At 55.3% G+C, this 26,030-nt stretch overlaps 2 protein-coding genes across 2 annotated transcripts; both read left to right on the top strand.

The window, feature by feature from the left end:
• Nucleotides 1-484: 484 nt before the first annotated feature.
• Nucleotides 485-10,330, top strand: ANAPC2 (anaphase promoting complex subunit 2). Its single transcript, XM_038156153.1, has 13 exons — nt 485-641; nt 1,321-1,943; nt 2,538-2,670; nt 5,164-5,338; nt 5,444-5,563; nt 6,032-6,149; nt 6,249-6,430; nt 6,576-6,717; nt 7,454-7,529; nt 8,104-8,307; nt 8,462-8,591; nt 8,890-9,125; nt 9,856-10,330. Exons 1-13 carry the CDS (start codon nt 576-578, stop codon nt 10,066-10,068), a joined length of 2,418 nt encoding a protein of 805 aa, XP_038012081.1. The 5' UTR covers nt 485-575; the 3' UTR covers nt 10,069-10,330.
• Nucleotides 10,331-16,498: 6,168 nt separating this feature from the next.
• TOR4A (torsin family 4 member A) lies at nt 16,499-24,522 on the top strand. The gene is made up of 2 exons (XM_038156154.1): nt 16,499-17,391; nt 21,569-24,522. Exon 2 carries the CDS (start codon nt 21,608-21,610, stop codon nt 23,312-23,314), a length of 1,707 nt encoding a protein of 568 aa, XP_038012082.1. The 5' UTR covers nt 16,499-17,391; nt 21,569-21,607; the 3' UTR covers nt 23,315-24,522.
• Nucleotides 24,523-26,030: the final 1,508 nt, after the last annotated feature.

Genomic DNA, 26,030 nt, shown 5'->3' on the forward strand with positions numbered 1-26,030 from the left:
GCCAGCGCTGCCAGGGATGCCCAGGGTGGGGTTGGTGGGGGGTCTGGGCAGGGCAGGGGCTGGGCTGGGTGATCCTTGTCCACCTCGGGTTATTCCGATTCAGTGATTCCCTCGGGCCCTGTCCCTGGTCAGGGATCAATGCGTCCCTCCTCCTCCCCTCACGAGGAAGCTGCACAAGGCGATGTCCCTCGCCAGCAGTACCTCCCCGGAGGCTATGTCCATCTCGGCGATGGTGCGGTCGATGTGGGCTCTGGTGGACCGGAGCCCCGCCAGGCTCTCGCTGGTGTCGGACAAGCGCCGGGAGAGCGCCGCGATCCGCGCCTGCAGCCGGCCCCGCTCCGCCTCCTCGGCCTGGATCCGCCCGCTCAGCTCGTCCCGCCGGGCGCGGAGCTCCGACAGCCCTGCGGGGCGGCACCGTCAGACGGGCCCGTTCTCCCTGCCCGGCCCCTGCCCCGGCCCCGCTCGCCCCCCGGCCCCGCTCACCCTCCCGCAGCGCCGCGTGGTGCCCCCGCAGCGCGGCTCCGGGGCCGCTCATCGCGGCGGCCGGCGGCGCTCCGCCCCTTCCTGCGGCCCGAATGGAGCTCTCGGCCGCCTGGCACACGCTCAGCACCGCGCTGGTGCCGCCCGCCGCGCTGGGGCTGGTGAGCGGGGACGCGCGGGGGTCGCTGCTCTCCGCCGGGCCCGGGGCAGGCCCGACCCGCCGCCCCCGGGATGCTCCGGCCTCGGCTCCTCCCCGGCCGGGCCTCTCCGGCTCTGGGTCCGCGGGGCGCGGTGGGAGCTGCCGGGGCCGGGGGGAAACGGCCGGAGCTGAGGGAGGAGCGGCCGGAGCTGCCGAGGCCGGAGGGAAACGGCCGGAGCTGAGGGACAAACGGCCGGAGCTGCCGGGGGAGGAACGGCCGGGGCTGGGGGAGGAACGGCCGGAGCGGGGAGGAGGGGAAGGGGCTCCTGGGTGTGCGGGGGTGGTGTCTGCTGGGGGCTGTGAGGGAAGGGTCGCGGGGCCAGCCGCCCTCTCTCTGTCACCCCAGCCAGGAGTGGGACCAAAAGGCCGCAGCTCTCCCGGCCGTGCTGTGGCTCTGCTCCCGCTCCGTCTGAGGGAGCTGGGCAGCCAAGGGTGGCTCGCAGCATTTCCAGCAGCACCTGTGTCCTGCAGCAGCCACCTGTGTGCGGGTGTGAGCCCTGGGAGGGGGCGCTGGGCATCCAGCGGTGGGCTGGGACCCCGGCAGATCACCATGGAGGAACAGCATCCCCCCAGTGCAGTTTGACAGCAGAGTCCCTATGTGCTCCATCAAATGCTTAGCTCATGTTCCCTCCGCTTTCCAGGCAGCCCCGAGGCCCGAAGCTGCCGGGCCGCTGCAGGATGCCGAGCTCCGGGCAGCCCTGGACGTGCTGCAGTGCTACGACTTGCACTCCATCGTGGAGGAGTGGTTCATCGAGGTGCTGCAGACTGACCTGCAGGCCAATATCGCCCCCGAGTTCTGGAACTGCATTGGCCAGTATGAGAACACGGCCGAGGAGCCCCAGTGCGCCGCGCTGCTCCTGGACGCCTTCAGTCTGCTCAAGTGCCGCCTGGAGCCCTACCTGAACAGCCTGGAGCTCCTGGAGCAGTGGACCAAGGCAGGCCTGCTCCTGGGCACAGGCGCTCAGACGCTGCAGGAGAAGGTCTACACCATGTTCAAAGCTATCCTCTTCTTCTCCACGACCAAATCCTTCCAGGAGATGATCCAGCAGTTCTACAGCCGCACGTTCAGGATATACATGCGGCAGTGGAAGAAAGGAGAAGATGGAAAGAATGAGTGTGAGAGCAGCATGAGTGAGACCGAGCAGGAGAGTGACCCAGAGGAGGGCGGAGGAGAGGGCCAGCTCTGTGCAGGCTGCAGCAGCAAGAGGGAGCAGTGCTGGTGCCCTGAAGCCATGGAGCAGTTCCAAAAGCTCAATGACATTCTGTAGGTATCTCACGGGGTGGTGGCTGTCACTTGGAGCAAGAGGCGGTATGGATGGGGAGGAGCAGCAGGTTTTATTGATCCTTGAGAACAGGAGGAGCTGTGTAAGCTCAGGCTGTGTCATGGTGGTGGGTAGAGAACTCAACATGTACTTTCTGCTATCAACTGGTGGTTGAACAAGAGCAGATCTTTAGACAGAAAGTTCCTCTCCCTGGATACAAGAACATCCTCCTTTTGCTCTGAGGCCTCTGACCACAAAGAAGCAAACCTGTGCAAGGTGTCCCTGTCCATGTCAGAGGTTTGGACTAGGTGATCTTTAAGGTCTCTTCCAACCCAAACCATTCTCTGATTCTATGAAACTCTTCCAAATGAAAAAGCTTTTGATGGCTTTAAATAATGTCTGTAAAGAAGATGGGATAGCAGTAGTGCCATGTGTTACATATGCAGTGCATCTGTGTGGGCTGTCACAGCATGTGCCCGGGCTGGGCCTGCCTCTGTGGAATGTACAGGGAGGGTGGTGCCTGCAGGTACAAGATTTTCTTGATTGACTGATGCCTTTGCTCCCGCATGCTCCTGATGGTGTCCCTGTGCCCGCAGCCGCCGGCTGAATTTGCTGGAGAGGGTGAGTGCTGACGCTGTCACCACCATCCTGCACAGGATGATCGAGGAGAGGATGGAGCAGCGCTGCCGCGGGGAGTACGAGCACTCCTTCCTCAACGAGTTCCAGGAGGTAGGGCTGGTGTGGGGGCAGTGAGGGTCCTCCTTGGGAGATCACAGAATCACTGGGTTGGAAGAGACCTTCAAGATCATCAAGTCCAACCCAGCCCCAACACCTCAATTAACCCTGGCACCCAGTGCCACATCCAGGCTTTGTTAAACACACCCAGGGGTGGTGACTGCACCACCTCCCCGGGCAGCCATTCCAGAACTTTATCACTCTTTCTGTAAGAAGCTTTTTCCTAATACCCAACCTGTATTTCCCTTAGTGCAGCTGGAGGCTGTGTCCTCTGGTTCTGTCAGTGCTGCCTGGAGAAAGAGCCCAACCCCAGCTGAGCACAGGCACCTTTCAGGGAGCTGTAGGGAGTGATAAAGATGTGCAGCTGTTGTTGGTTTTTAGCAGCTCAGGCTAAAAGCAGATTCCAACTTAAAACACCTGGTCCAGATCTATGACTTCCACCATGTCTGGCAGGAGAGGTGGCTGAAACTTCCCATTTTGGCTGATGCTGAAGGGGAAGGTTTGCTCTGACCTGTGCATGAAGGACCGTCACATTTCACCTCATGATGTCTGTAGTAATGAGGGAATTTCTGTGGTTCCAGTTTACAAACCACAAGATCAACAAGTGCCACCTGGCCTGCAGAGGGTCCTCCCTCTGTGTAGGTGAGCCCATAATTAGAATTTCTGTGGCTGTTTTCAGCCCTCTTTCCAATTCCTCTGTAAAATTGGAAGCAAGGATGAGAGAGGATATTCTGGAATTGATCTCACCAGTGGCCACACAGAATTAAAATCATTCTTTGCAGCTGCCCAGTTGCTTTGCTGCTGTTTCAGCTAAGTTTGTGTTGAGCTGCTTACCCACCATGACTTTAAAATAAAATTCTTCTCCAGGTTATGGCTCCTCCAGGACACAATCCTGAGCTCAGTGCTCCTTGCCCATGACCTTGCATTTGCCTGTGCTGGAGAACCAGGCCTGCAGCCAGGTTCCCATGCAAGCCAGACACCCTGGATCCCTCACTCTTTGCCATGCCAACCGTTTTTGTTGCCTGCAAACATCAGGAATCGTTTTGTGTTTACTTCCTTTTGGTTGTTGTGCAACACTTTCTTCACTGCACCTGGTGTGAAATGCTTTTGTATGACCTGGAGATTGTTTAAGGATATTTTCAGGGCACCACAGAAAACACAACTGCATTTTGCTTGTCAGATGCTGCCCTTGCTTCCACCTCTTTTTGGCCATAGAATATTGGAGCGTGTCAGGATTAGGAAGAGATAATTTTAAGGGAAAAAAAAAAAAGCACAGACTGGAAATCTAAATGTTGAATAGAGAAGTCTGAGAAACAGCTCACTGAAAATTACAGGTGCTGAGGGCAAAGCCTCTTTGCCAGCACAGCAGCTGCCTGGAGTGTCAGGTCACAATCAGGCTGTAACAGGAGCACTCGGGGAAGATAAACTCGGGGGAAGATTGGGTTGGTTTGATAATAATTCCTTAAAATTGTGTTGCTTTGCATCAGTTATAGTCCTGTCCTTTTGTCCTTTAGGGGAATTCTTTATAAGCTTCTCCACAGTTTTGCCCAGGTATTTGTTGTACTCAGGTTTTTCCTGGCAAAACTTGTGCATTTCTACAGTGTTTCCTCAGTCGAGTAATTAAAAATAAACATCAGCAAACCACGCCTTGACCTAGCATTTTTGTTTCAGGCTGTGAGAATGTATTAAAAAAATACTAATACCTAGTAATAGATAGGTAGTAGAGTATCTTGTAGTATAATGGTACTCAAATACTATCTCAGGAAGTAGCATATTGGTACTCAAATACCATCCCAGGAAGTAGCATGTATTTGCTAATTGATGGGGGGGAAAGGCAGTTATTTTAAACATCTGGATATTGTAATTTGGTATGTTTGAAATTTGACAATCACACATTTCTCACTAAAGCTCAAATATAAAAAAATAACCTTTTTATGCTCTCTGTTCAGGTTTTTATTTTATAATTCAGTTATGAGGTTGGTATTTGGATTTCAAATGCCTGAGTTGTGTTGGGTGTCTGTGACTTCTTGGGGTATCTTGTTTGCTTTTCACTGATTTCAGGAACCATAGAAATTTTGGGCCAAGGATGGTGTAATGGGCAATTTGCTCATTTTCTTATGAATGGAACAGTTTTGCAGGTATAGAATGGGATGAAACTCTGCAAGAATGAAATAGGCTGCAAGTTTTGGAGCAAACCCTGTCCTTTTTGAAGCCCAGTGCCTGCACACAGTCTGTGGTCACCCCTTATCTTCTCACACCCAGCTGCACAGTCCATATCCTGTATCTTTAACTAAAGTTCCGATTCTTTTGGCTGCTCTTTCCCCAGCTATAACCCAGGCTGGGGCACATTTGAGGAGCAGCTGGGGGTGATGCTGTCCTGGTCCAGCTGCCCCTATCTGCCAGCTGTGGTGGCAGCCTGGCATGGGTTGGGATGTGGCTGTGCATGCAGCTCTGTGTTCACATCTGTTTCTCCCTCTTGTCGTGCAGTGGATAGAGAAGGTGATTGGGTGGCTCAGCAGGGTGTTCCTGCAGGATGGCCCCTTGGCACAGTCCTCCCCAGAAGCCAGCAGCACCCTGAAACGCTGGCGCTGCCACGTCCAGAGGTTCTTCTACCGCATCTACGCCAGCATGCGCATCGAGGAGCTCTTCAGCATCATCCGAGGTGCTTCACCCTTGGGCTGGGACTGGGGGGGTGACAGATCTCTGATGTGCCACACTGCCTCCCCTCAGAGGCTGGCACTGCTTCTGATCACTGCTTGGTTTGCAGATTTCCCAGAGTCAAAGCCTGCTGTGGAGGACCTCAAGTTCTGCCTGGAAAGGACTAACCAGAGGCAGCAGCTGCTCAGCTCCCTGAAAAGTGCTCTGGAAATGAGACTTCTGCACCCTGGTGGGTTTTACATCCTTGTCTGTGTCCTGACACTGTAAAGAGCCTGGACACGAGTTGGGTTCTACTTGGAGCTGGTTTGGTTTCCTGTTTGAGGAATGAGGGGCAGTCACCATGCCCATCACACATTATTTGTGTTCCAGTGGGCATGGCAGCAGCAGCTGATGGCATCCCAGCCCCCTTTGGCCTCATTTTCACACTATGGTCAGGAGCACAAAGTTTATCTTTGGGCCAGGTGGGCAAAGGCTTCTTTGCACCATCAGGACTCAGCTCTGAGCCTCCGTTCATGCTCAAAACTGGTTTCTCAGGCACATGGATGTGATCTGCCCCATTGCCTTGGGCAGTAGGGCAGCAAGCCCTCCTCCTGCCTCACCACAGCTAGAGCAGAGGGCTAGGACCATCCAAACCCCTTCTATCCAAGCCATTATTCTGTGCTGCAGGGCTCTGACTCCCTCTGCTCCTCTCCTGTAGGAGTCAACACCTCCGACATCATCACTCTGTATATCTCGGCCATCAAGGCCCTGCGGGAGCTGGACCCTTCCATGGTGATCCTGGAAGTTGCCTGTGAGCCCATCAGGAAGTATCTGAGGTAGGAGGCATGTGGGACAGTCTGACACATCCCCTTTCCCTCCCCTTCCCTCACTCACTCTTCCCCTTCCCCCTCACTCCGTTTCCGTGCCGCTGGCAGGACTCGGGAGGACACAGTGCGGCAGATCGTGGCCGGTCTCACGGGGGATGCTGAGGGCTCGGGGGACCTGGCAAACGAGCTCTCCAAAGCTGACCCAGTGACCCTGGAGAACGGCCAGGAGAGTGATGATGACATCTCGGAGCCAGGGGACTGGGTTCCTGACCCAGTTGATGCAGATCCAGGTGAGATGCCGAGCCCAGCAGTCCTGGCAGCTGGCTGCTTTCCCTGGTGGGCTGCAGCCTTGAGCAGCTCATTTGCTGGTCCTCTGGAGCTGGGCTGGGGCAGATCCCTGTTAATCTCACACTGTTGTCTGCTGGATCCCACCAGGGAAATCGAGCTCCAAGCGTCGTTCCTCAGACATCATCAGCCTCCTGGTGAGCATCTACGGCAGCAAGGACCTGTTCATCAATGAGTACCGCACGCTGCTGGCTGACCGGCTGCTGCACCAGTTCAACTACAGTGCTGAGAGGTGAGGCCCCAGTGCCCAGACCCAGGGCTTCCAAGGCCAAATCACTCGAGTGTTCTTGTACCTGCTGTCTGAAGGGTAGAGCCTTCAGGCTCAGTCCTGTCAATGGCTGTTTGTGGAGCCTTTGGTTACTTCCTTTGCAGCTTTGAGTTTGCCTCTAGAATTCCGTGCTCAGTCCTGCCCTTGGCTTGTGCTGATAGAGCAGCTTGTAGGAATTTGGAGGCACTGACACACTCTTAGCTCCATCCCGCATGTTGTGATGGCCCCCCAAATGGAAGGGATGGAAGATGTGTGTTTCTGAAACACAGAAAGTTCCACCTGAACATGAGGAAGAACTTCTTTGCTGTGAGGTGACTGAGTAGTGGAACAGGAGCCCAAAGAGGCTGTGGGGTCTCCTTCCCTGGAGATATTCCAAAGCCATCTGGACACAACCCTGAGTGACTGCTCCAGGGGACCCTGCTTGAGCAGGGAGGTGGGACTGGATGAGCTCCAGTGGTCCCTTCCAGCCTAAACCATTCTGGCATTCTGTCTTCAAAAAGCTGCTGGCCTAGAGGAGGTGGCTGTTCCTCACTTGGGTACCAGGAGCCATCCTGGACAGACACTGTGCCTTGCAAGGCTTCCTAGGAAGAGCACCTTGTGCCAGGGACTTCGTTTTTTTGGCTGTGTGGTGAGGGGTGGAGGCCAAGCCAGGTTTGTCCATCCAAGGGCCCCGTGCCTGACCTGCTGTGTCTCTTTCCAGGGAAATCCGTAACGTGGAGCTGCTGAAGCTGAGGTTTGGTGAAGCTCAGATGCACTACTGTGAAGTCATGTTAAAAGTAACTCCTCTTATATTTTAGTTCAAGTCCTGGGTGTTTGAGCCCCTTGGGGAAGGGGAGGGACTTGAGGAGTGACCCCAAAAGGGTCTTTTAGGAAAGTGGGTGTTCCAGAATGCCAGTGAGGGGCTGATTTGTGACAGGCAGAAGTGCATTTAAATCATGTCCGGTTTTAAGCCCCGTGGGTTGGATTATCAGCTCTGGGGAATGGTTGCTCTGGTGCTGCTGTCTGTCCTGTCCTTCCTGCAATATCCTGGCATTGAGGAGCTGGGCTTATCCAGCTCCTCTGGGGTTGGGACTCTGGAGTTTGATTCTTTTGGAGCGCTCTAGGGAGAACACAGGTGTGGAAGGCCTCCAGTGAAGGCAGTGTTGAGTTGTAACCCCTTCCTCTAACGTCCCACAAATTTTTCTGAGTATGTAGCAGACTTCCGAGTAGACACACGTGATCATGTCCTTTCCAGTGTCCCCATCATCATTTGGACAGAATGCTGTTCACCTTGTTTAAGCCTCTGCTTCACTACTGGTTGGCAGTGACTGTGAAGGGAAGGAGCCAGCTCAGCTCCTGTGCCTGTTGCAGGACATGGCCGACTCGCGGCGCATTAACGCCAACATTCGCGATGAGGAAGAGAAGCTCCCTGAGGAGGAGAGGCCTCCCTTCAGCCTCGTGGCCATTATCCTGTCCAGTGAGTTCTGGCCACCTCTCAAAGAGGAGAAGCTGGAGCTTCCAGAGCAGGTCAAGGAAGCCATGGAAGCGTATTCCAAGAAGTATGAGAAATTAAAGGTGAGGCCACCTTAACCCTCCTTATGAAAGCTTTATCCAGTCTCCTTTAGCTGCTGGTTGGCCCATGCTGTTACAGTGGGGTTTGCAATAACCCGGCACTTACTGGTTCCTGCTGGGTGATCTGCTGTGAGCGGCTGCTTCCCCCTTTTCCCAGGCCATGAGGACCCTGAACTGGAAGTACCACCTGGGGCTGGTGAGCCTGGACGTGGAGCTGGCTGATCGCACGCTCTCCCTGTCCGTGTCTCCTGTGCACGCTGCCATCATCCTGCACTTCCAGACCAAGAGTGAGTGCTGTGGAACCCCTGTCTGTGCTTCCACGGGTGGGAAAGCCATGTTCCTTGGGCAGCTGGAGGCTCTGAGAGCTCTGGCAGTAGGACCAAGACCTGGTGCATGGGTTTGGATCTCCCACAGGGTCTGCAGCACCCAACAGGGCCACAGCTCTGCTGCAGCCCTCTGCTTGTTCCTGGCAGTGCCTCCCCGCCTTACCCAGCTTCCCACCAAATCCTGGCAGGCTTGGGTGTGAAAAGTTCTCCACATACTCTCTGTTCTCCATCTCCTCTCTGATCTCCATGGTCTCTGCAGGCACCTGGACGCTGACAGAGCTGAGTGAAGTGCTCAAGGTGCCTGTGACTTCACTGAAGAGGAAGATGACACTGTGGCTGCAGCAGGGAGTCCTGCGGGAAGAGCCCGAGGGCACCTTCACTGTCATTGAGGAGGAGCAGAAGGACCAGGTGGAGAAGGTTGTTCTGATTGACAGTGACGAGGAGGGGGACTCTGCCATGGCCTCACAGGCTGACCAGAAGGAGGAGGAGCTGCAGGTACCTGTCCCTGTGGTGATGCAAACATCCTGTATTTTGGGTTTGGGGAATCTGATCAAGATGGTGGATTCAATTTGCACTATGGATTCACATTTTCCACTGCAAGTGGCTGAGTCCAGCACAAACATTTGGGTTTTGAAGTGGGTATCTCGTGGTTAATCTCTTGGTGCTGGATCACAGCCTTCCCTCCAGACAAGTGCCCAGCTGCTGAGTCAGGGAACCTTTTGGAAAGCTCCAAATTGGTTTTTTTTTTCAGTTTAAAAAAAGAAAAAAGTCCGAGACATGATTTCATATTTGAAAATAGTCATAACTTGTTTGGATGCACCCGAGCAACACTTTTTTTGGCACTTCTGACTGCCCAAAAGACTTACCCAGCACTAACAGCTGGATCTCTGCCTTCTCTCTGTTGTGGTTCCTGGAGATTTCCAGTGCCTTTCCTGCCTGTGAGTCACATTGTGCCTGTGTGTTGTGCAACACAGCGTTGTCATACTGGTGTTCATCCACAGAGGGTCATGCGTGTGCTGCACGTCAGATCCCACTGTCTAGCTCTGTGTCCCAGCACTTTGCTGCTGTTCCTGGATATGCCCTGTTTAGAGACCCCACACCCATGGCTGAGAACAGAATTTACTGCCAGAAACAATATACAGAAACAGAATACCCTGCCTTGTTTCTGGGTATTTGCTTTATGCTGTAGTGTCAGTCACTCACTGTGGCCTGTGTCCCTCTGCAGCTCTTCTGGACGTACATCCAGGCCATGCTGACCAACCTGGAGAGCCTGTCCCTGGAGAGGATCCACAGCATGCTCAAGATGTTTGTGATGACCGGCCCCGTGGTTACCGAGATCGATATCCAGGAGCTGCAGGGATTCCTCCAGAAGAAGGTCCGGGACCAGCAGCTCATCTACTCAGGGGGGGTCTATCGCCTGCCCAAGAACTGCAACTGATCTGGCCAGGTCCCTGCCCCCCTGGGCACTCCTGCCTGTGCCTGAGCCCTGCTCCAGAGTGCCACCAGCTCTCAGTGTCTCTGCCCTGGGGCTTTGCTGTACCCCCTTCCCCACGTGGGTGTCACTTTCCACATGGAGCCAGCTCAGCAGCAGCCTGGACACCCCACAACGTCTGGGTCTGCTCACCACATTCCTTCCTCCCCTACGTGAGTGCCTGGGCCCACCTCCCTGGTTAATAAATAACAGTAGCCTCTTTTTTCCAGTGGTGCCAACTCTTTTCTTTCCTCTTGGCACCTCCCCACGGTGGAAGGGCAGGCAGGAAACTCCCCAGTCTCCCAGCCACTGTCCCCCTTTCCTTGGGTCTCCATGTGCAGCCCCAGGAGGTTTTGGGAGGGGGCTGCTGGCTCCAGCTGCTGTCTGGAACTCTGTGTGTGGCTAAAGCCGTGTCTTGCAGCTGGATGTGATGAGAGAGACCCTGCCCAAAAACAAGGCTTGGTGCTGTCTCTGACAGGGAGGGAACAACTCCAGGGTGCCCTTGTTTGGGACTCGTAAATTGTGTGGGATAATTTTATTGTGGGATGAAGAATGCTTGAGATGGATGAGATGCAGCAGTTCTTCAGGGCAAGCTGTTGGAGATCCAGTGGGTTATCCAGGCCCCGGTGGGATTGCTTTGCCCCAGCACAGGTCTGTGTCCCACCACCATGGGGCTGCCCTTGGGGTCAGTCCTCGGGAGCTTCAGAGTTGCTGGCAGCACACAAAGAAATGGGATGGGATAATCCCCGAGCTCCTGGTTAAACACTGTGCCCCCCACCCAGCTATGGAGCAGTTTCAGGATTGCATCACATCCCCCCTCCAGGGTGTCCAGGCTCTCTCAGTCCTGCTTTCCACATGGGTTTTGCTCATCAGGAGGAATATGCTGGGAAAATCTGGCTTTTACTAAAAAGATGTTTTCTGTGAAGCTCCCAATGAGTTTCCACAGCCCAAGGAGTCTTTCTCCTCCTCTGCTGAATCTTCAATCCCAGCCTGTGAGTGCTCTGGCAGCTGGAATTGAGACTTAACAGAGCCACAGGTAAGACACAGGAGCAGCTGTGAGTGTAGCCTTCCATCCAGGTGTGTGAGAGACCTGTGGAACGCAGAAATCACCCCTGTTTAACACTGAACCTTGTTTTCCAGTGCCTAAAGCCCACGAGTCCCTGTGGCATCCCCCTGCAGCTGCAGGCAGCAGTTCTGTCCCCCTTGGGCACATTGGTGTTTTCCTCTGTGGGTAAAGCACAATTTCTTGATCCCTCTGGGCCACTGTGCTCCAGGCTGGCAGGGCTGTGGCACTGGGAACCTGGTGCATCCTGTTGTGAAGGTTCCTTGTGCTGAAGAGGATCTGGTGATGAATCTGAATAAACTGAATAAACCCCAGTCTCTGATTACTTCAGGTAAAGCCAAAAAATCCCAAAGGGCAGCAAATCCATGATGGCATCAGCAGGGAAAGGATGGATATCCCTGCCTGAGTGCCCAAGGAACTTTTCCCTTCTCTCTTCTCTACTCTCACCTCTCTCCACTTTTTTATTTGTATTTTTTCATGAAAGAACACTGAGCACATGGACGAGTGTGGAAGGGCTGGCAGGGAGGGTCAGTGGGGTCAGTGCCTGCCAGCCCAGGGTGTGCCAGCCCCATCCCACAGAGTGTCCCATGGAGTGTCTGGGTGTGCTGTGGCTCTGACAGCGCAGGGAAAAGGATCCTTTTGATGTGGGGAGATCAAAGCAGCTGCTGGGCTGTCCCCACTCACCACAGAGCCAGAGCCACTGCTGGGACACGGCCCAGGCTGACTCAGGGCCTTGGCTGCGTCTGCTTTGCTCATGGATGCAAAAATACTGATTTATTTACGCGTTGTGCAGGTGGATTTATTGCTCTGTGGCGCTTCCTCACCCGCAGTGCAGGGGCTGTGTGGCAGTGAGTGTGTCCTGTACCCCATCCCAGCAGCATCCCCAGACTCTGGAGTGAGATGAGGGGCACTCCCTGTCCTTCCCAAAGCCATGGCTGTGGCCTGGAAGGGCAGGGGATGGGCATCATTCCCATCCTGACTTTTCCCAGCTCCCTCATGCTGCCCCAAGGGCTGCGCCCATGGAGTGTGATGAGTTTGTCCATCCTGAGCCAGAGGATGAGCAATGCCACCACCACTGAGGGGACCTGGAGTCACTTCTCTGCCCATGGGAGGTCCTGGCTTGGCAGAGCCAGGGCCACCAGCTGAGCTGTGGTTGTTTCAAAGTGTTACAACAGGAAAAATTCGGGTTTAATGACTGCTTCAGCCTTCATGGAATATAAAAGTCTTAAAGTTAATTGAAACAAGATGGAATTGTGATTTTTTTTCAGGGTGAACAGAGGAAGCTGGGGGGAAAAAAAGGGCTTTGTGCTGTTCCCTGTGCCACTTGCTAGGCAGCCCTGTTGCTTCAAGCTGGAGCTGTGCTGGCCAGGGCAGTCCCTGTCCCAGGGATGTCACCTTTGCAAATCACTCCCACTCCAGAGGAAAGGAAGGAAAGAGAGGAAGAAAGGAAGGAAGGAAGGAAAAGAAAGGAAGGAAGGAAAAAAGAAAGAAAGAAAGAAAGAAAGAAAGAAAGAAAGAAAGAAAGAAAGAAAGAAAGAAAGAAAGAAAGAAAGAAAGAGCTAGAGAAAGAAAGAAAGAGAAAAAGACAGACACATTTATAGCTCAAAAATGCATGGAAAATCATAGAAGCATAGACTCACAAAATGGCTTGGGTTGGAAAACACCTTAAACCTCATCTCATTCCACCCCCTTCCATGGGCAGGGACACTTTCCACTAGCCCATCGTTGCTCCAAGCCCCATCCAGCCTGGCCTTGGACACTTCTTTACTCCTTGGATGCTTGGGAATGGCTCCAGTTCTTTGAGAGTGTTTTGCAGAGCCCTTGGTGGATGATACAGACCCTGCTGGGGACCTTGGGAAGGTGTTACAGTGATTTTCTCCAGCCACCACTTGTGACACGAGGTGGTATTGATGGCCCTGGGGGATGCTGGTGGTGGGGCACTGTTGGTGACAGGAGGAGTGCTACAGGCAATCACTGGTCTCCATATTTTCCATATTATTTCCCAAATTTTCCATTTTTTCCCAGATGTACCCCTTCTGTTTTCCAAAGCAGTGTGAGCCACAGCTTCCCAGGTGCAGCAGTGCTGGTCCCTGCCCTCTCCCACTGCCTGGTGCTGGGCATGGATGGTGCCTCATGGCAGGGCCATGACCTTCCCTTTGGTCAATGCCAAACCCATTTTTCTTAGCTTTTACCTCATTTTTACTGTTTTAGTGAGGTAGGGATGGAGCTCAACTGGAGGAGAAAGAAGCAGCAGATACAACTTGAGTTTTAGGAGTGATCATCTGAGCCAGCACTCCTTGAATGGCTTGAAAACAAGAAATGAGATAAAAATGCTGAGACAGAGCACTCCCGTCATTTACCTTGGTCTATTTATAAACTGTTTGGAAGGGTCATGATAACCCAGGCAGGACGCGGCGTCCCTGCGGGGGACACTGCCCAGCCCAGGGATAAACTGTTTGGGTTACTCAGGACGTGGTGGAGCTGCTCACAGAGGCTGGAAAGTTTTGCTAAGAGTGAGATTAGGAAGAGTGAGGGGGTCTGGATTGATGGCCCCAAGAATGCACCCAGGGAATTTATACTGGATTTAGGAGGGGTGGCACTTCAGGGGGAGCCCAGGGATCAGCAGCAGCAATTCAGGGCAGATCAACCCAAGGTAGGTGATGTAAAAGGGGAAAAATCCACCCACCAGCCCGAAGCAGAGCTGATGTAGCTGTGGAGCTGGGGGGGTCACACTGCAAAAGGGCAAATCAATGCTTGGAGAAAAGATCTTTGGGTCGGGAATGACCCTCCAGGGCTGGATTCTGCACCCCTGCCAGGGGCTGCTGTGTGGATCCTGCCCACCATGGATCCCATTACTTTGAGATATTCTTTTATTCTTCCCTGTCTGGGGCTGCAGGAGGGGCTGGCTCCAAGGTCAGGGCCCGTGAGGGTCCTCCTGAGTCCCAACCCCAGCCCCATATCCTCTTCACTTGCAGCTTCTCACTTTAATTTCAGGGCTCCCTGCCCACTGCAGGGTTTTCATCCTTGGGCCATATTTCTGATCTCTACATCCATTTTCCTGCTGCCTCCAAGCCCGTGACCTCTGCAGCTGCTTTCACTTTCTTTTTTTTACCAGTTTCCTTCTTTTTTTTTGCAGAGTTTCTCTGGGCAAGGCCAGTGCTGCGAGTATGGTACACTCCATCCTGGAGCTGCTGGGTCTCCCTCTGGTCCCATTCTGAGGGCTGAGCACCTCACATCTTCCCCAAAGGACCCTGGGTGCTTCATTCACCTCATTCTGGTTTCCCAGGGCACACAGGAGGGATTTGCCCACGTTTGGGATGCAGCTGCTGCTCCTCAGCCTTAGAAATGTTCTGGCTAAAGAGGCAATATGCAAAAACTTGAAGGAAAACCCTAAAATTGTCACATAAGTTGGTGCCACCCGAGCTCTGGCGATGCCTCCTGGTGGGTAATAAACCCAGGGGTGGCCAAAGCAGTGAGCACCAGTCAGAGGCTGGTACCAAAATCTCGGCTCGGGGCACCGTCCCCCTCTCCCTGGGACATTCTCTGGCCTCTCTCCGTGTGGGAGAGGCTGTGTTTGTGCAGGATTTGCATCCGTGGCCGCAGGAGGGGCTGCTGTGGCACCTCTCGTCCCCATCCTGGCCCCGCACCCGTTTCCTCCCCGTGGGGCCCAGCCAGGGGGGCCCGGCCTCGGCACCCGCAGGGACACGGGGGACAGGGCAGGTGGCCCCAAGGCCGTGGGGGACAGGGCAGGTGACCCCAATTTGCTTCCACCTGGCCCCCCGTGCACTGCCCCCCCCCGCCCTGCCCTGATGGCCCCGTGTGCCCCCCGAGGCACAGCTCCCCCGTGTACACAGCCCACACATCCCTCACCTGCAGGACCCCAGGACCCCCCCATGGCACTGCCCCCCATGAAAAACAACCCCCCCCCCCAAAAACCATCACCTCTGTGCCTGCATGTCCCCCCAGTGTGTCCCCTCCCCACAGGACACAGCAGCTTGTCTCCTCCAATTTGGGGTGCTGGAGGTCCCCAAAGCCCCGTGGGGAGGGGGGACACAGCCCCCACACCAGGGCCAGGAGCAGCTCAAGGGGACATTTGGGCTGGGAACATAAGCAGGTTTTCCATTGCCCTGTCCTCCTTGTCCCCACATGGGATAGGCACTTCCTGGTGCCATCGATGCCCCTGCCCTCCCCAGGTGCTCCCCAGCATTTTTTGGCAGCCACTCCAGACCCAACCTGTGATTTTGGAGTTGGCAGCAATACCAGGACAGTGTCCCCAGCCCTGCATCACCTTGTCACCTGTGTGGTCACTCCACGGCTGGCAGTGGCCAGGCTGCCCCTCCAGATCCTCATCCCCATGTGCCATCCAGCCCCACCAGCACCACGGGGGTCCCAGGCAGATCAGTCCCACGTCCCCACTGTCACCAGGATCTTGTCACCCTCTGTCTCCAGCTCAGGAGGGGTTTGGAACCCCCCTTTCCAGGGTGGGCTGTGCATCTTCCACCCTCCCTGGGTTTCCTGCTGGGGAAAAACCTGTTTTCTTGGGGAAAAAACCTGCTGGGGGTTTTCCTGAGTTCTAGGGGTTTTCTGTCCGTCCCCCCCCCCATTACCCCCAGCAGCCCACGGAGTGCTGAAATGGCTCAAGCTCCTTCCCATTTAGAGCAGAACAGTTTTTGCTGGACTGTTGATGTTCACTGGCAGCCCTTGAGGGGGTTGGCAGCTTCTTGCTTCCCTAATGTTGAATCTTTCAGAGCTTTGGGGGCCACTGTGTTTTGGGGGTTTCTTAATCGTTACAAACTACTCTGACTGGGGGGAGTTCCTCTTTCTCAAAAACCTGAATTAGCCAGAAGAGCATCTTCCTTCATGGCTGCTCCCAAACCACCTGCCAAGCCCCTCTTAAAGGGATTTCTGCTTTGGGTCAGTCCTGCCTGGCTTCCCGACCCCGAGGGCATCTCCCAGCTGCTGAGTGTCAGCTCCAGCTGGGCCCCTGTGCCTTCATGACACAGAAATCCCCACATTTGCAAAGATTTGTTAGGCAAATCCCACTGGCCACAGCAGAGGCACGTGCAGCTGCCTGGCACGGGGCTGGGGAGACTTGCTCAGAGAATCCCCTCCCCTGAAGTGGGGGCAATAGGGAGCATCACAGCCAGAGTGGGATCTGCACTGTGATGCACCAAAAACCCCTCAAATTCGGGGGATTTCCCCCCTTATTTTTGGTCCTGGGTATTTTTGGTCCTTTAGAATTTCCCTGGGCTCGCAGGGTGCAGGTTCCAATAAAAAACAGGAGCTTGAAATACCAGCAGGAGCTCACTTAGGGCTTCTCTGGCTTTACCAAATGGGCTTGATTTGGGGGAAAAAGCCTTGGCCAGGTTGTGCAAATGCAGGTGAGAGGTGGGACGTGCCAGGGCTGAAGGAAACGGGAGTGCAGGTGAGGAGCAGCCCCGTGATGAACTTTTGCACTGCTGGGTGAGGAACACTCTGCTGCTTCCTGCTCTGGAGGCATGAAGTGGTTTTCCCCGGGGAGTTTTTGTGCCCGCACCAGAGCCTGGTCCCACGGCCGCCGCGCAGCCTCGGCCCCGGCTGTCCCCATGTCCCCGAGCAGCTTGGACAGAGCAGCCGAGGGGCCCAGAGCCGCGGCAGGGCCGGGCAGCAGAGCAGGAGCGGCCGCAGCCAGGACCTGCCCAGGGTCCGACCAACTACTCCGGACTTGCTGCTTTTCCCAGACTCGTTATTTTTTATGGACTCACTCCTTCCCCGCAGACCGACTCCCTGTTCGTGCCGCTGGCAAGGGGAAGCACCCGAGCGCCGCGCCAGCCCCGAGTCACCCTGCCGGCAGCGTCACCGCCGTGACCTTTGGGGCGAGGGCTCCGGGCTCATGACTAACCACCGACAGCGCCGAGGGTGGGGATGTTTTGCCCGGGCTCTGGGGCTGTCCGGGGGATGAGCTCACCCCGCTGCCCGTGCTCGCTCGCACGGTGCCGCCGTGACGGCAGCGGCCGGGGAGGGCTCCGGGCAGGAGGGGGACACGGAGCCGGCCGGCAGCGGCCACCCCATGGCAGGCGAGAAGGAAGTGCCGCCCAGGGCCACTCCTCCTCACCATTTCCTCTCCGGGGCTGGTTTCTGTGCGGATGAGAGCGGCGACAGAGGAGCTGCCGGCCCGTCCGAGGCCGGAGGCTGCGCTCGGCGGGCGGAGGGAAGCGCCCGTGACCGGCGCCGAGGGGACACCGCGGGTAACTGCGCTGGCATCGGCTCCCCCGTCCTGCTCCCCACCCCTCCGGGGTCACCGGGCCACCCCAAGGCTACTTCCAGCTCCATCCCTGCCACCGTCTTCTGCTCGTCCCCAGTCGCTGCTTTCCACCAGAAGCCGCCTCGGTTTTCCAGGGATGCTCTCGCTCCCGGTGGTTTGGGATGCTTCAGGCTCTTCCCCTCCGCTTGCTGTCCTTCCCTTCGGACTTGGCTTCGGGGCCTGGCAGCACTTGGGGCTGGGCTGGTGGGTTTGGTGGCGGACGAGCTGTGGGGGGTGCTGGCTGTCACCGCTGTCCCCCTGCTCCGTGTGCTCGGGCAGGGTGGGCTGCGCCGGCCGTGAGCCGAGCCGCCCCGCTCGGTGCGCTCCCCGCCGGGGCCCTCGGGCACTGCGGCTCGGGATGCCGGGGCCGTGCTGGCCTCTGCCGACATTCCGGGTTTCGCCTCCCAGCCACTGAGCCCTTTATCTGCAGCCCCCACAGCCAGGGGCTGTTTGTGCCACCTTTGGATGCTCCCTTTTGGACGGAGGGTTTGGCTCCAGCTGGGGATGGGGGATATCAATCTTCAGAATATCCCAGCCGTTCCCTTTTCCCAGCAGCTTTGCTCATCCACAGAGGCTGAGCTTGGGTGCAGCCTCCCCAGCCGGGTTGCTTTAACTCAGACCGCGGCTTTCCGCTGGCCTCTCCTGCCACCAGCCCGGGGCTGTCCCCATCCTGCTCCCCTCTCCCAGGCTGCCTCCAGCTGCCCACACAGGCTCCTCTGTTGTGGAAACGTTGTTTTGGAGCAGCAGGGTGCACGAACGCAAACACTGCAAGAGCTACAGCAGGAAAGCTGGAGGCTTCCCAGGAGCGTTTCCAAGTGCAAGTTTTCCTGCGGTGTCCAGGCTCGGCACAGAACAGAGATCAGCAGTGTTTACATGAGCACTGGGATGCTGCAGACCAAATTCCTGCCTTCTCTTTCCTGTTGTTTTCATCAAATATAAAATTAAGCTGTCAAAAGTGCACCATTGCAGGCTGGCCCAGCCTCCTGCCCAGCCCGACACTGAGTGTGCGAGGGCTGCTCTTAGAAACTTCCAGTCCTGTGTAAATACCAGCAGGTAATAGGGACTGAGTCATGGCATTAGCAGGGTTATTATATTCATGACTGGACAGATTCCTTGCTCAGGATGGGGTTTTGTCCTTCCTCCCTGCCTTGCTCGGCTCCTCTGGAGAGTTGGGCATCCCACACTGGTGGGGTGGATGTGCTGATGGGCTTTTGGGAAGAGGACCTTGAACACCTCCCAGCTGGTGAGCGCTCGGTCCTCACCATTCCCCGGGGGTCTTGTAGGGGCTTTGGGCTCTCTGCATGGACATGGCAGTAGGAGAGCAGCTCTGGGCTGTGAGCAGCCACATCCCTCCGTGTTTCAGCTGCAGCAGCACCTGGCTGTGGCCTGGCAGTGTCCGTGGGGAGTGCTTGGGGTGTCCTGTGTTTCCCTCCTGGAGCAGCCTCCCCGGCCTTGAAGGGAGCCAATGAAAAAGACAGAGAAAATTTTAAGCACGTCCTGTTATGACAGGTGATGGTTTTAAACTAGAAGAGAGTGGCTTTAGAGTAGAGATAAGGAAGTTTCTGAGAATGAGGGTGGTGAGGCCCTGGCACGGGTGCCAGAGTGGCTGCCCCAGTCCAGGCCAGATTGGATGGGGCTTGGAGCAGCCTGGGCTAGTGGGAGGTGTCCCTGCCCATGGCAGGGGTTTGGAATGAGATGGTCTTTGAAGGTTCCATCCAGCCATAACTATTCCATGATTCTGTGATCCTTCTGTTCTCTAAAACTTCTCCTGTAAATTTCCATAGCCTCTTCTCTGGCATTTAACCAACCCCCTCTTCACCTACAAGGGCTTGGGGCTGAGAAAACATCACCCTGAGGGTTTTCTGATCCCTGGCTGAGCTCTGTGGTGTCCCTGATCCCTTGAGCCCGTGCTGGTCTGAGCTGCAGGGGCTGCTCCCCAGTGGCTTTGGGGACAGCTGTCCCTTTGGGGACCTGCAGGCGCTGTCTGAGCAAGGTGATGCAGGATGGAGAGGAGCAAGGGTGTGACTGCAGGGTGGTGTGGGGACAGCCCAGGGCTCCCAGTGGCATCCTTCGGGTGGCATCGCAGTGATGGTGGCACCCAGCCCTTCTTCCTTGTGCTGCCTCAGGGCCTCCTTGCCAGATCCTGTCTGGCTGGTTTTGCCTTTGCACACCAAATCCTGCACAGGGTCAGGAACTGGGTCAGCAATTAGCACTCGGGGTTAATTGCTGCCAGCAGTGGCAGCTCCGGCGATGGTGGCTGGGCTCACTGGCTGTCCTCACACGGTCCCAAAATCAGCTTGTGCACGGATGGGAGTGAAGCTTTGCATTTCAGAGTAGCCAGGACAGGTGTGGGGTTTAGCAAGGGGCCAGAGGGGGCATTTCCAGGGCCCCTGGCTCCCCCACAGCCCCGGGCGCCCTCGGGCTCGGTGGGTGACGGAGCCTTTGCGCAGGGGAAGTAAAACCTCGTCCAGAGCGTGACTTCGTGCAGGTTGGTGGCTTCCTGCTGAGCTGCAGCGAGTTAATAACAAACTTCCTGACCTCCCTGCTCCCTCCAGAGTCGTGGTGCCTTTGGCAAGACCCGGTGTTGATTTTTTAAGGATGGCTGATGAGAGTGGCATTTCCTCACGCTGCCTGTGTGGCTCCGCGCTCTGGGCTGGCAGTGCCACAGCAGCAAACTGTCCCTTGTGTCAGCACTGCTGCAGCCCTGAGGTGTCAGAAAAGGGCCCTCCCACCATGACACAGCTTCTGCCACCTCCAGCCTTGTGCCAGGCAGGGCCAGGGCAGCACATGGGGCTGCATCCACCCCTGCAGAGCTGTGTTCTCCCAGGGGCTTCCCTCCTGCGTCTGTGCCTCTTGCCACATCCCTCTGGCCTCTCCTTCTTGTTTGCCAGCTGAGGTTTGACCATTCAGATGGTTGTCCCAGGATGACCACGTCCCTGGGCTCTCCTGTGTAGCTCCAGGGTCTCATGTGGCAGCCCCTGTGTCCCTCCTGCATGTCCAGGGATGTGTGTGGGCACACAGGGCATGGAAGGACCATGGGGGTGGCAGGGTTGGGGTTCTCTGGGGCTGCCCCTCTCCTCTCCCCACAGCCATGTGCTGCTGGCAGGCTCAGGCACAGCCCCTCTGAGCCTTCCCATCCAGGGCAGCTCTCATCTCACCTCCCTGCCAGGCACATCCATCAGCACAGCCAGGAAAATGCTCCCTGGGAGGTGCCACCGCAGCCAGGATGGCAACCACAGCAAGTTACTGCCACAGCCTGAGGGTGTCTGTGGGTGGACAGTGACTTCCCACAGGGTGTGTACGTGCCTGTGTGCATGTGCTGGCACAAAGGTGGGGCTTTGTCTTCCTTGAATTTAGCAGGTGTAGGGAAAGAGGACTGGGCAGCTGTGGTTCAGAACATGGGTCAGTCTGTCCTGCTGTCCTGCCTCCTTCTTACAGCAGAGCCTTTGGCTTTGGCCCCAGCCAGCTCTGACCTTCCCTTCTGCATCTGAAGGCAGGGTTGGGTTTGTGTTTTAACATCAGTTTGCATTAATTGACACTGAGGAACGACTGAGGGAGCTGGGGGTGCTCAGCCTGGAGAAAAGGAGACTCAGGAGTGCCCTCATCACTCCCTACAGCTCCTGAAAGGTGCCTGTGCTCAGCTGGGGCTGGGCTCTGTCTCCAGGCAGCACTGACAGAAGCAGAGGACACAGCCTCCAGCTGCACCAAGGGAAGTTTAGGCTGGATATTAGGAAAAAGCTTTTTACAGAAAGGGTGATAAATTTCTGGAATGTTCTGCCCAGGGAGGTGGTGGAGTCACCACCCCTGGGTGTGTTTAACAAAGCCTGGATGTGGCACTGGGTGCCAGGGTTTAGTTGAGGTGTTGGGGCTGGGTTGGACTCAATGGTCTTGAAGGTCTCTTCCAACCTAGAAATTCTGTGAATTCTGTGAATTTCATCTGTAGTTTTGCTCATCTGTCCCATCTTCCAGAAAGCTTAAGTGTGAAAGTCTCTGCCACCTTGCCATTACTGATTGCTGCAGGTTTCTGCCCATTACAAAGGGGATATCTGTCTAATTTCACTGTTATTGGTCACTTCCTGATGTTAGGATGGTTGATTTTACATCATTCCTATTCTTTTTAGAAAGAAGATGATGTGAATGGGCTGTAAGAACCAGAAGAGATGGAGGAAGAGCTGCCCTGCTGTGAGTTGGATGGAAAAAATGTCCTCAGGCATCTGGGGGTGGAGGTGCCCTGCATGGAGAGCAATCCCACAGGAGACACATCTGGAGCAGAGGACGATGCAGGAGAGGTGCCCTGTGCTGAGAGCAGCACAAAAGAAGAGGCTCCTTGTGACCCAGGAATTGTCTTCACTGAGGGCAGCGTGGAAGGAGAGACACAGGGCAATGGCAGCGATGGGGAAGGACAGATTCCTGGCAGTGGCAGTGACAGGGAAGGGGACATTCCTGGCAGTGGCAGTGGCAGTGACAGGGAAGGGGAGATTGCGGTCACCGACAGTGATGGGGAAGGGGAGATTGCCATCACCGATAGCGACAGGGAAGGGGAAATGCCCTGTGATGCAAAAGAAGAGGCGTCTTGCTCTGAGAGTGACGCAGAGGAAGTACCAGATGCTGTGATCCCTGCTGCTTCCAAGAAAATCACTTCCATTTCCTCTCCCCTGCGGGCCATCGTCCGCCTGCGCCGGCGCTACCAGGGGCTGAAGAAAAGCCGGCTGCATTTAGAGCTGCCTCGGGAAAAGTCTGCCGAGTTCGTCCACACCAGGCTGCTCCAGAGGCAGCTGTCCCTGAACAGAACTTCCCTGTACAGCCCTTCCATGTCCTTCTTTAATCAGTCTGGCTTTGAGAGCTCCCAGTACTTCACCTTTGACACGTCTGTGGAACATTACTCCGTGAAAAAGTGCAGGCGGAAAAAGAGCCGGAGGAAATCCAGGATGGTTCTCTACCCAGATAAAACAAAAAAATATCTCCCAGCAGAGGAGAAGAGCAAGGCAAAGCGCTGCCTCCTCTTGCTCATTGCCATTATCTTCTTCCAGATTCTCAATGCAATAGAGAACCTGGATGATAACCTCCAAAAATATGACCTGGATGGTTTAGAGAAAACCATGCACCGGGAAGTATTTGGGCAGAAGGTTGCTGTGGAAAGTATTGTGGAATTGCTGAAAGACTATCTGGCTACCCACGTCCACAACAAGCCTCTGGTGATCTCTCTGAACGGCCCCACAGGGGTTGGGAAGAGCCACGTTGGCTGGGTGCTGGCCCAGCACTTTCGCTCTGTCATGGACAATGACTTTGTGCTCCAGTACTTTGTGATGCATCACTGCCCCAGCGGGGTGGCTCCCCTCACGTGTGAAATAGATCTGTCCAAGAAGATTTCTGACGTGGTTACCAGAGCTGAAATAGAGGAAAAGACCCCACTGTTTATTCTGGATGAGGTTGAGCTCATGTCCCCTGTCCTGCTGGACACTCTCAGCCGATTCTTTGAGCCCAATCAAACTAACGAGTTCCTAAATGCCATCTACATTTTAATAAGCAACCTGGGAGGTGCTGAAATCACCAAGTTCGTTATCCAAAATGCATCCACTGAGCTCCTGCATCAGCAGCGGGGAGTTGAAGAGCTGCTGAGCATCATCCAGCCAGTCCTGGTCAGTGTGCACCCTCTGTGGAAGGCTGCAGACATCATCCCCTTCGTCCTTCTGGAGAAGTCTCACGTCATAAACTGCTTCCTGGAGCAGATGAGGAGGGAGGGGCTCTATCCCGACCAGAAGCACATTGAAAATTTGGCAAATCAGCTCAGTTACTACACTACAGGGGACAAGCAGTACTCCAGCATGGGCTGCAAGCAGGTTGTGGCCAAAGTCAACCTCCTGTAGGGGGGATTTACTGCAGAGACCAAGCCCTGCTCTCGGGGTTTGCAAAGTTCTGTGCTCATGGGGTGTGTTCCAGCAGGCTGTGCTCAAGGTGTCCTTTCTCAACCCTGCACTGGCTCTGCCCTGGTCCAGGCAGAGGGGTGGCAGCCTGGACAACCTGGTCCCTGTTCTCCTCCAGAGCCTTCACTTTTTCCTGATGTTCTGTGGAAAAGGAAGGAAAGGGAAGCTGGAGCCACCTCCCAGTGTGTGCAAGACACTTTGTTCCTCATTCTCATTTGGGATTCTTGTCATTAAGGAGTTTTGGGGTGGCATCAAAAGCTGCAGGATATAAATAGGATGGAACAAGCCCTGGGTCACTGCCCCTGCAGAAAATGTCACCTCATGTGTCTCGCTGTCCAGGCTCACAGCTCTTTGCTTTCCTTGGTCCTGGCTGGTGTGTGCAGGGCAGGGGCAGGGCTGGACACCTGGCACTGGGACAGTCTGTGGCTCCTGTCCCCCAGGATGTGCAGGCCTGCCTTCCCCAGCTCCTACGTGACCACATCCTTAGGAGAACACTTTTTGGACCTGTTCCTGAGCTGTTGCTGTTCTGAGCTCATCCCTGAGCTCACCTTTGGCACCTGCAGTGAGATTTCTGCCCTGCAGCTGTGTTTGGGCTCGCCTCAAAGACTGCTCAGCTGTGCCAGATGGTGCAGAAATAACTCTGGATTGTTTCAGGTCTGGTGGTGACACCTCATCCTCAGAGCTCTTCTGCTTTTTGCCTCTGGGGACGCGTCACTGTGGGCAGTCATTGTCTAGAAAGCCCAAAGCAGCAAGTGATGGATATTAAGCAGCACACACTGGAAAAGACAGTTTGGGCTGATGGAGTGGGGATCCTGGGCTTGTTCCCAGTCCTGAGAGGCTGAGAAGAGGCTTTGCCATTGAGCCCCAGGTGAGATGTGGCCTGGGAGCAGCTTGGGAAAAGCACACAGCCATGTTTTGAGCAAAACTGAGCAGGTATTTATGACAGTGTTTTCTCAGGTTGTGGTTTTGTACAAGATTTCTACAGCTTGCTGTGAATTTCTAGATAAGAAACCCTGTGGATATTTGCACTGGGGTTTTGATTCACCTCTTTCTAATTGTTGATCTCCAAAGACTCTGTCACATACTCCAGCTTCCAGAGCTATTGTCAGGAATAAACCCAAACTATCCTGAATAAAAGAATTGAAAGTACATTTCTTTCATTTGATTGAAATTTGGATTTCCTCCAAAATTTCCCTTCTGGAGCCATGTACCCCTGGTAAGCCCAATCCCAACCCCACACAGTGCTGCAGTGCCAAAAGCCAGGTGCTGCACAGCTCCTCCATCCAAGCCACCTCCTAAATTCATGTGTCCTCAAATACCAACATGTGGGAGCTGGTTTCCACAGCTCAGAGAGCTTAACTAAAGCAGTAAGCTGAGCTTACTGCTAAGACATTTGGGATGCTTTTATCCTGGATGAGAAACCACTCAGGGACCAGGATTCCCCTCCTCCTCCAGCTGGGAGAGGGGCAGATGTTAGTTCTGATTGTCTCAACAATGGCTTTGTTTATAAATGCCACCCATGGGGTGTTTGGTTGTGCCAGAGGTCCCTGGGTGCCTCCACACCAACCATCAGCGTGTGCAGAAGGGGAGGGTGACTTCAAGTGGAGCTGAGCATCTGCAGAGTTTGTTTCCAGCCCTCCAAGGCTCTCCTGCCCTAAATCAGGGCTCCTAGCCATTCCCTGAGGCTGAGTTTTCCTGAGTGCCCTGTGCACCTCGAAGACCTGCTGGAGTCTTTGTGTCTCACAAAGCTCCTCTCAGTGCCCAGAGGTGGGGCTCAGCTTCCTGCTGCCTCTGGAGGCTCTTGTCAGACAGCACAGGAATCCCCAGGCTATGGAGAGGACTTTTCCTGCCAGAAGATAGGATGCAGGACTCGAATCCCAGCTCAAATGGCTCTTTAGGTTGTCCCCAAAGGCTTCCTCAGTTGGCAAAAGCTCTTCCTGAGTCAGGCACATCTCTGTTGTGCTTGGAGCAGTGGTTTGGGGCAGGCTGCTCCCTCCCTGCTGCAGCCCCTGTGTTTGATCCCTGTTCAGCGTTCAGCAGCACTGGGATGGCTGTTCCTGTCACTGCTGGCTGGGGCTCCTGGGGACACATGCAGGTACTCTGCACCCTGCAGCTGCATCCCAAACCACAGTGGGATTTGGGCCAAATTCCCTTTTCACATTTACCCTGGGGGAAGTGCAGAGTGGTTCCAAACATCTCTGTAGTGAGGAGGATGCTGTTGCTGCCCAGGAGAGCAGGCAGTGAAGGAGAAGGGTAGGAGGGGATAGGAAATAATTCATGTGTTGAGGGCACAGACTGTGACTCCACTGGCCACTCTGGGCTGCAGTTTTCCCAGGGCTGGTTCAGGACAGGGGGTCCAGTGGGCAGGAGCTCCAATTGCTCGGGTGTGTGAGTTGGGAGGGTTTGTTTTATTTCACCCAGTGGTTATGAACTGCTCTCCCCAGGCCTCGGAGCACTCCAGGCAGGAACTGGGGCTGGGGTTCCCAGGACACTCCTGCACCAGGGATGGGATGTGCCCTGTGCTTCTCCATGGACGTGGCCCAGCTCCAGCCACAGGAAGGTGGGTGGGTGCATGTTCTGCAGGAGCTCTGGGTAACTTCAGCTGCCTCAGGGAAAAGAGCTTTGGATTTAAATATTCCTAAAAAGGACCTAGTCCCCA

Source organism: Motacilla alba, chromosome 17 (genome assembly GCF_015832195.1).
Source record: "Motacilla alba alba isolate MOTALB_02 chromosome 17, Motacilla_alba_V1.0_pri, whole genome shotgun sequence".
In the NCBI taxonomy this organism is placed as follows: Eukaryota; Metazoa; Chordata; class Aves; order Passeriformes; family Motacillidae; genus Motacilla; species Motacilla alba.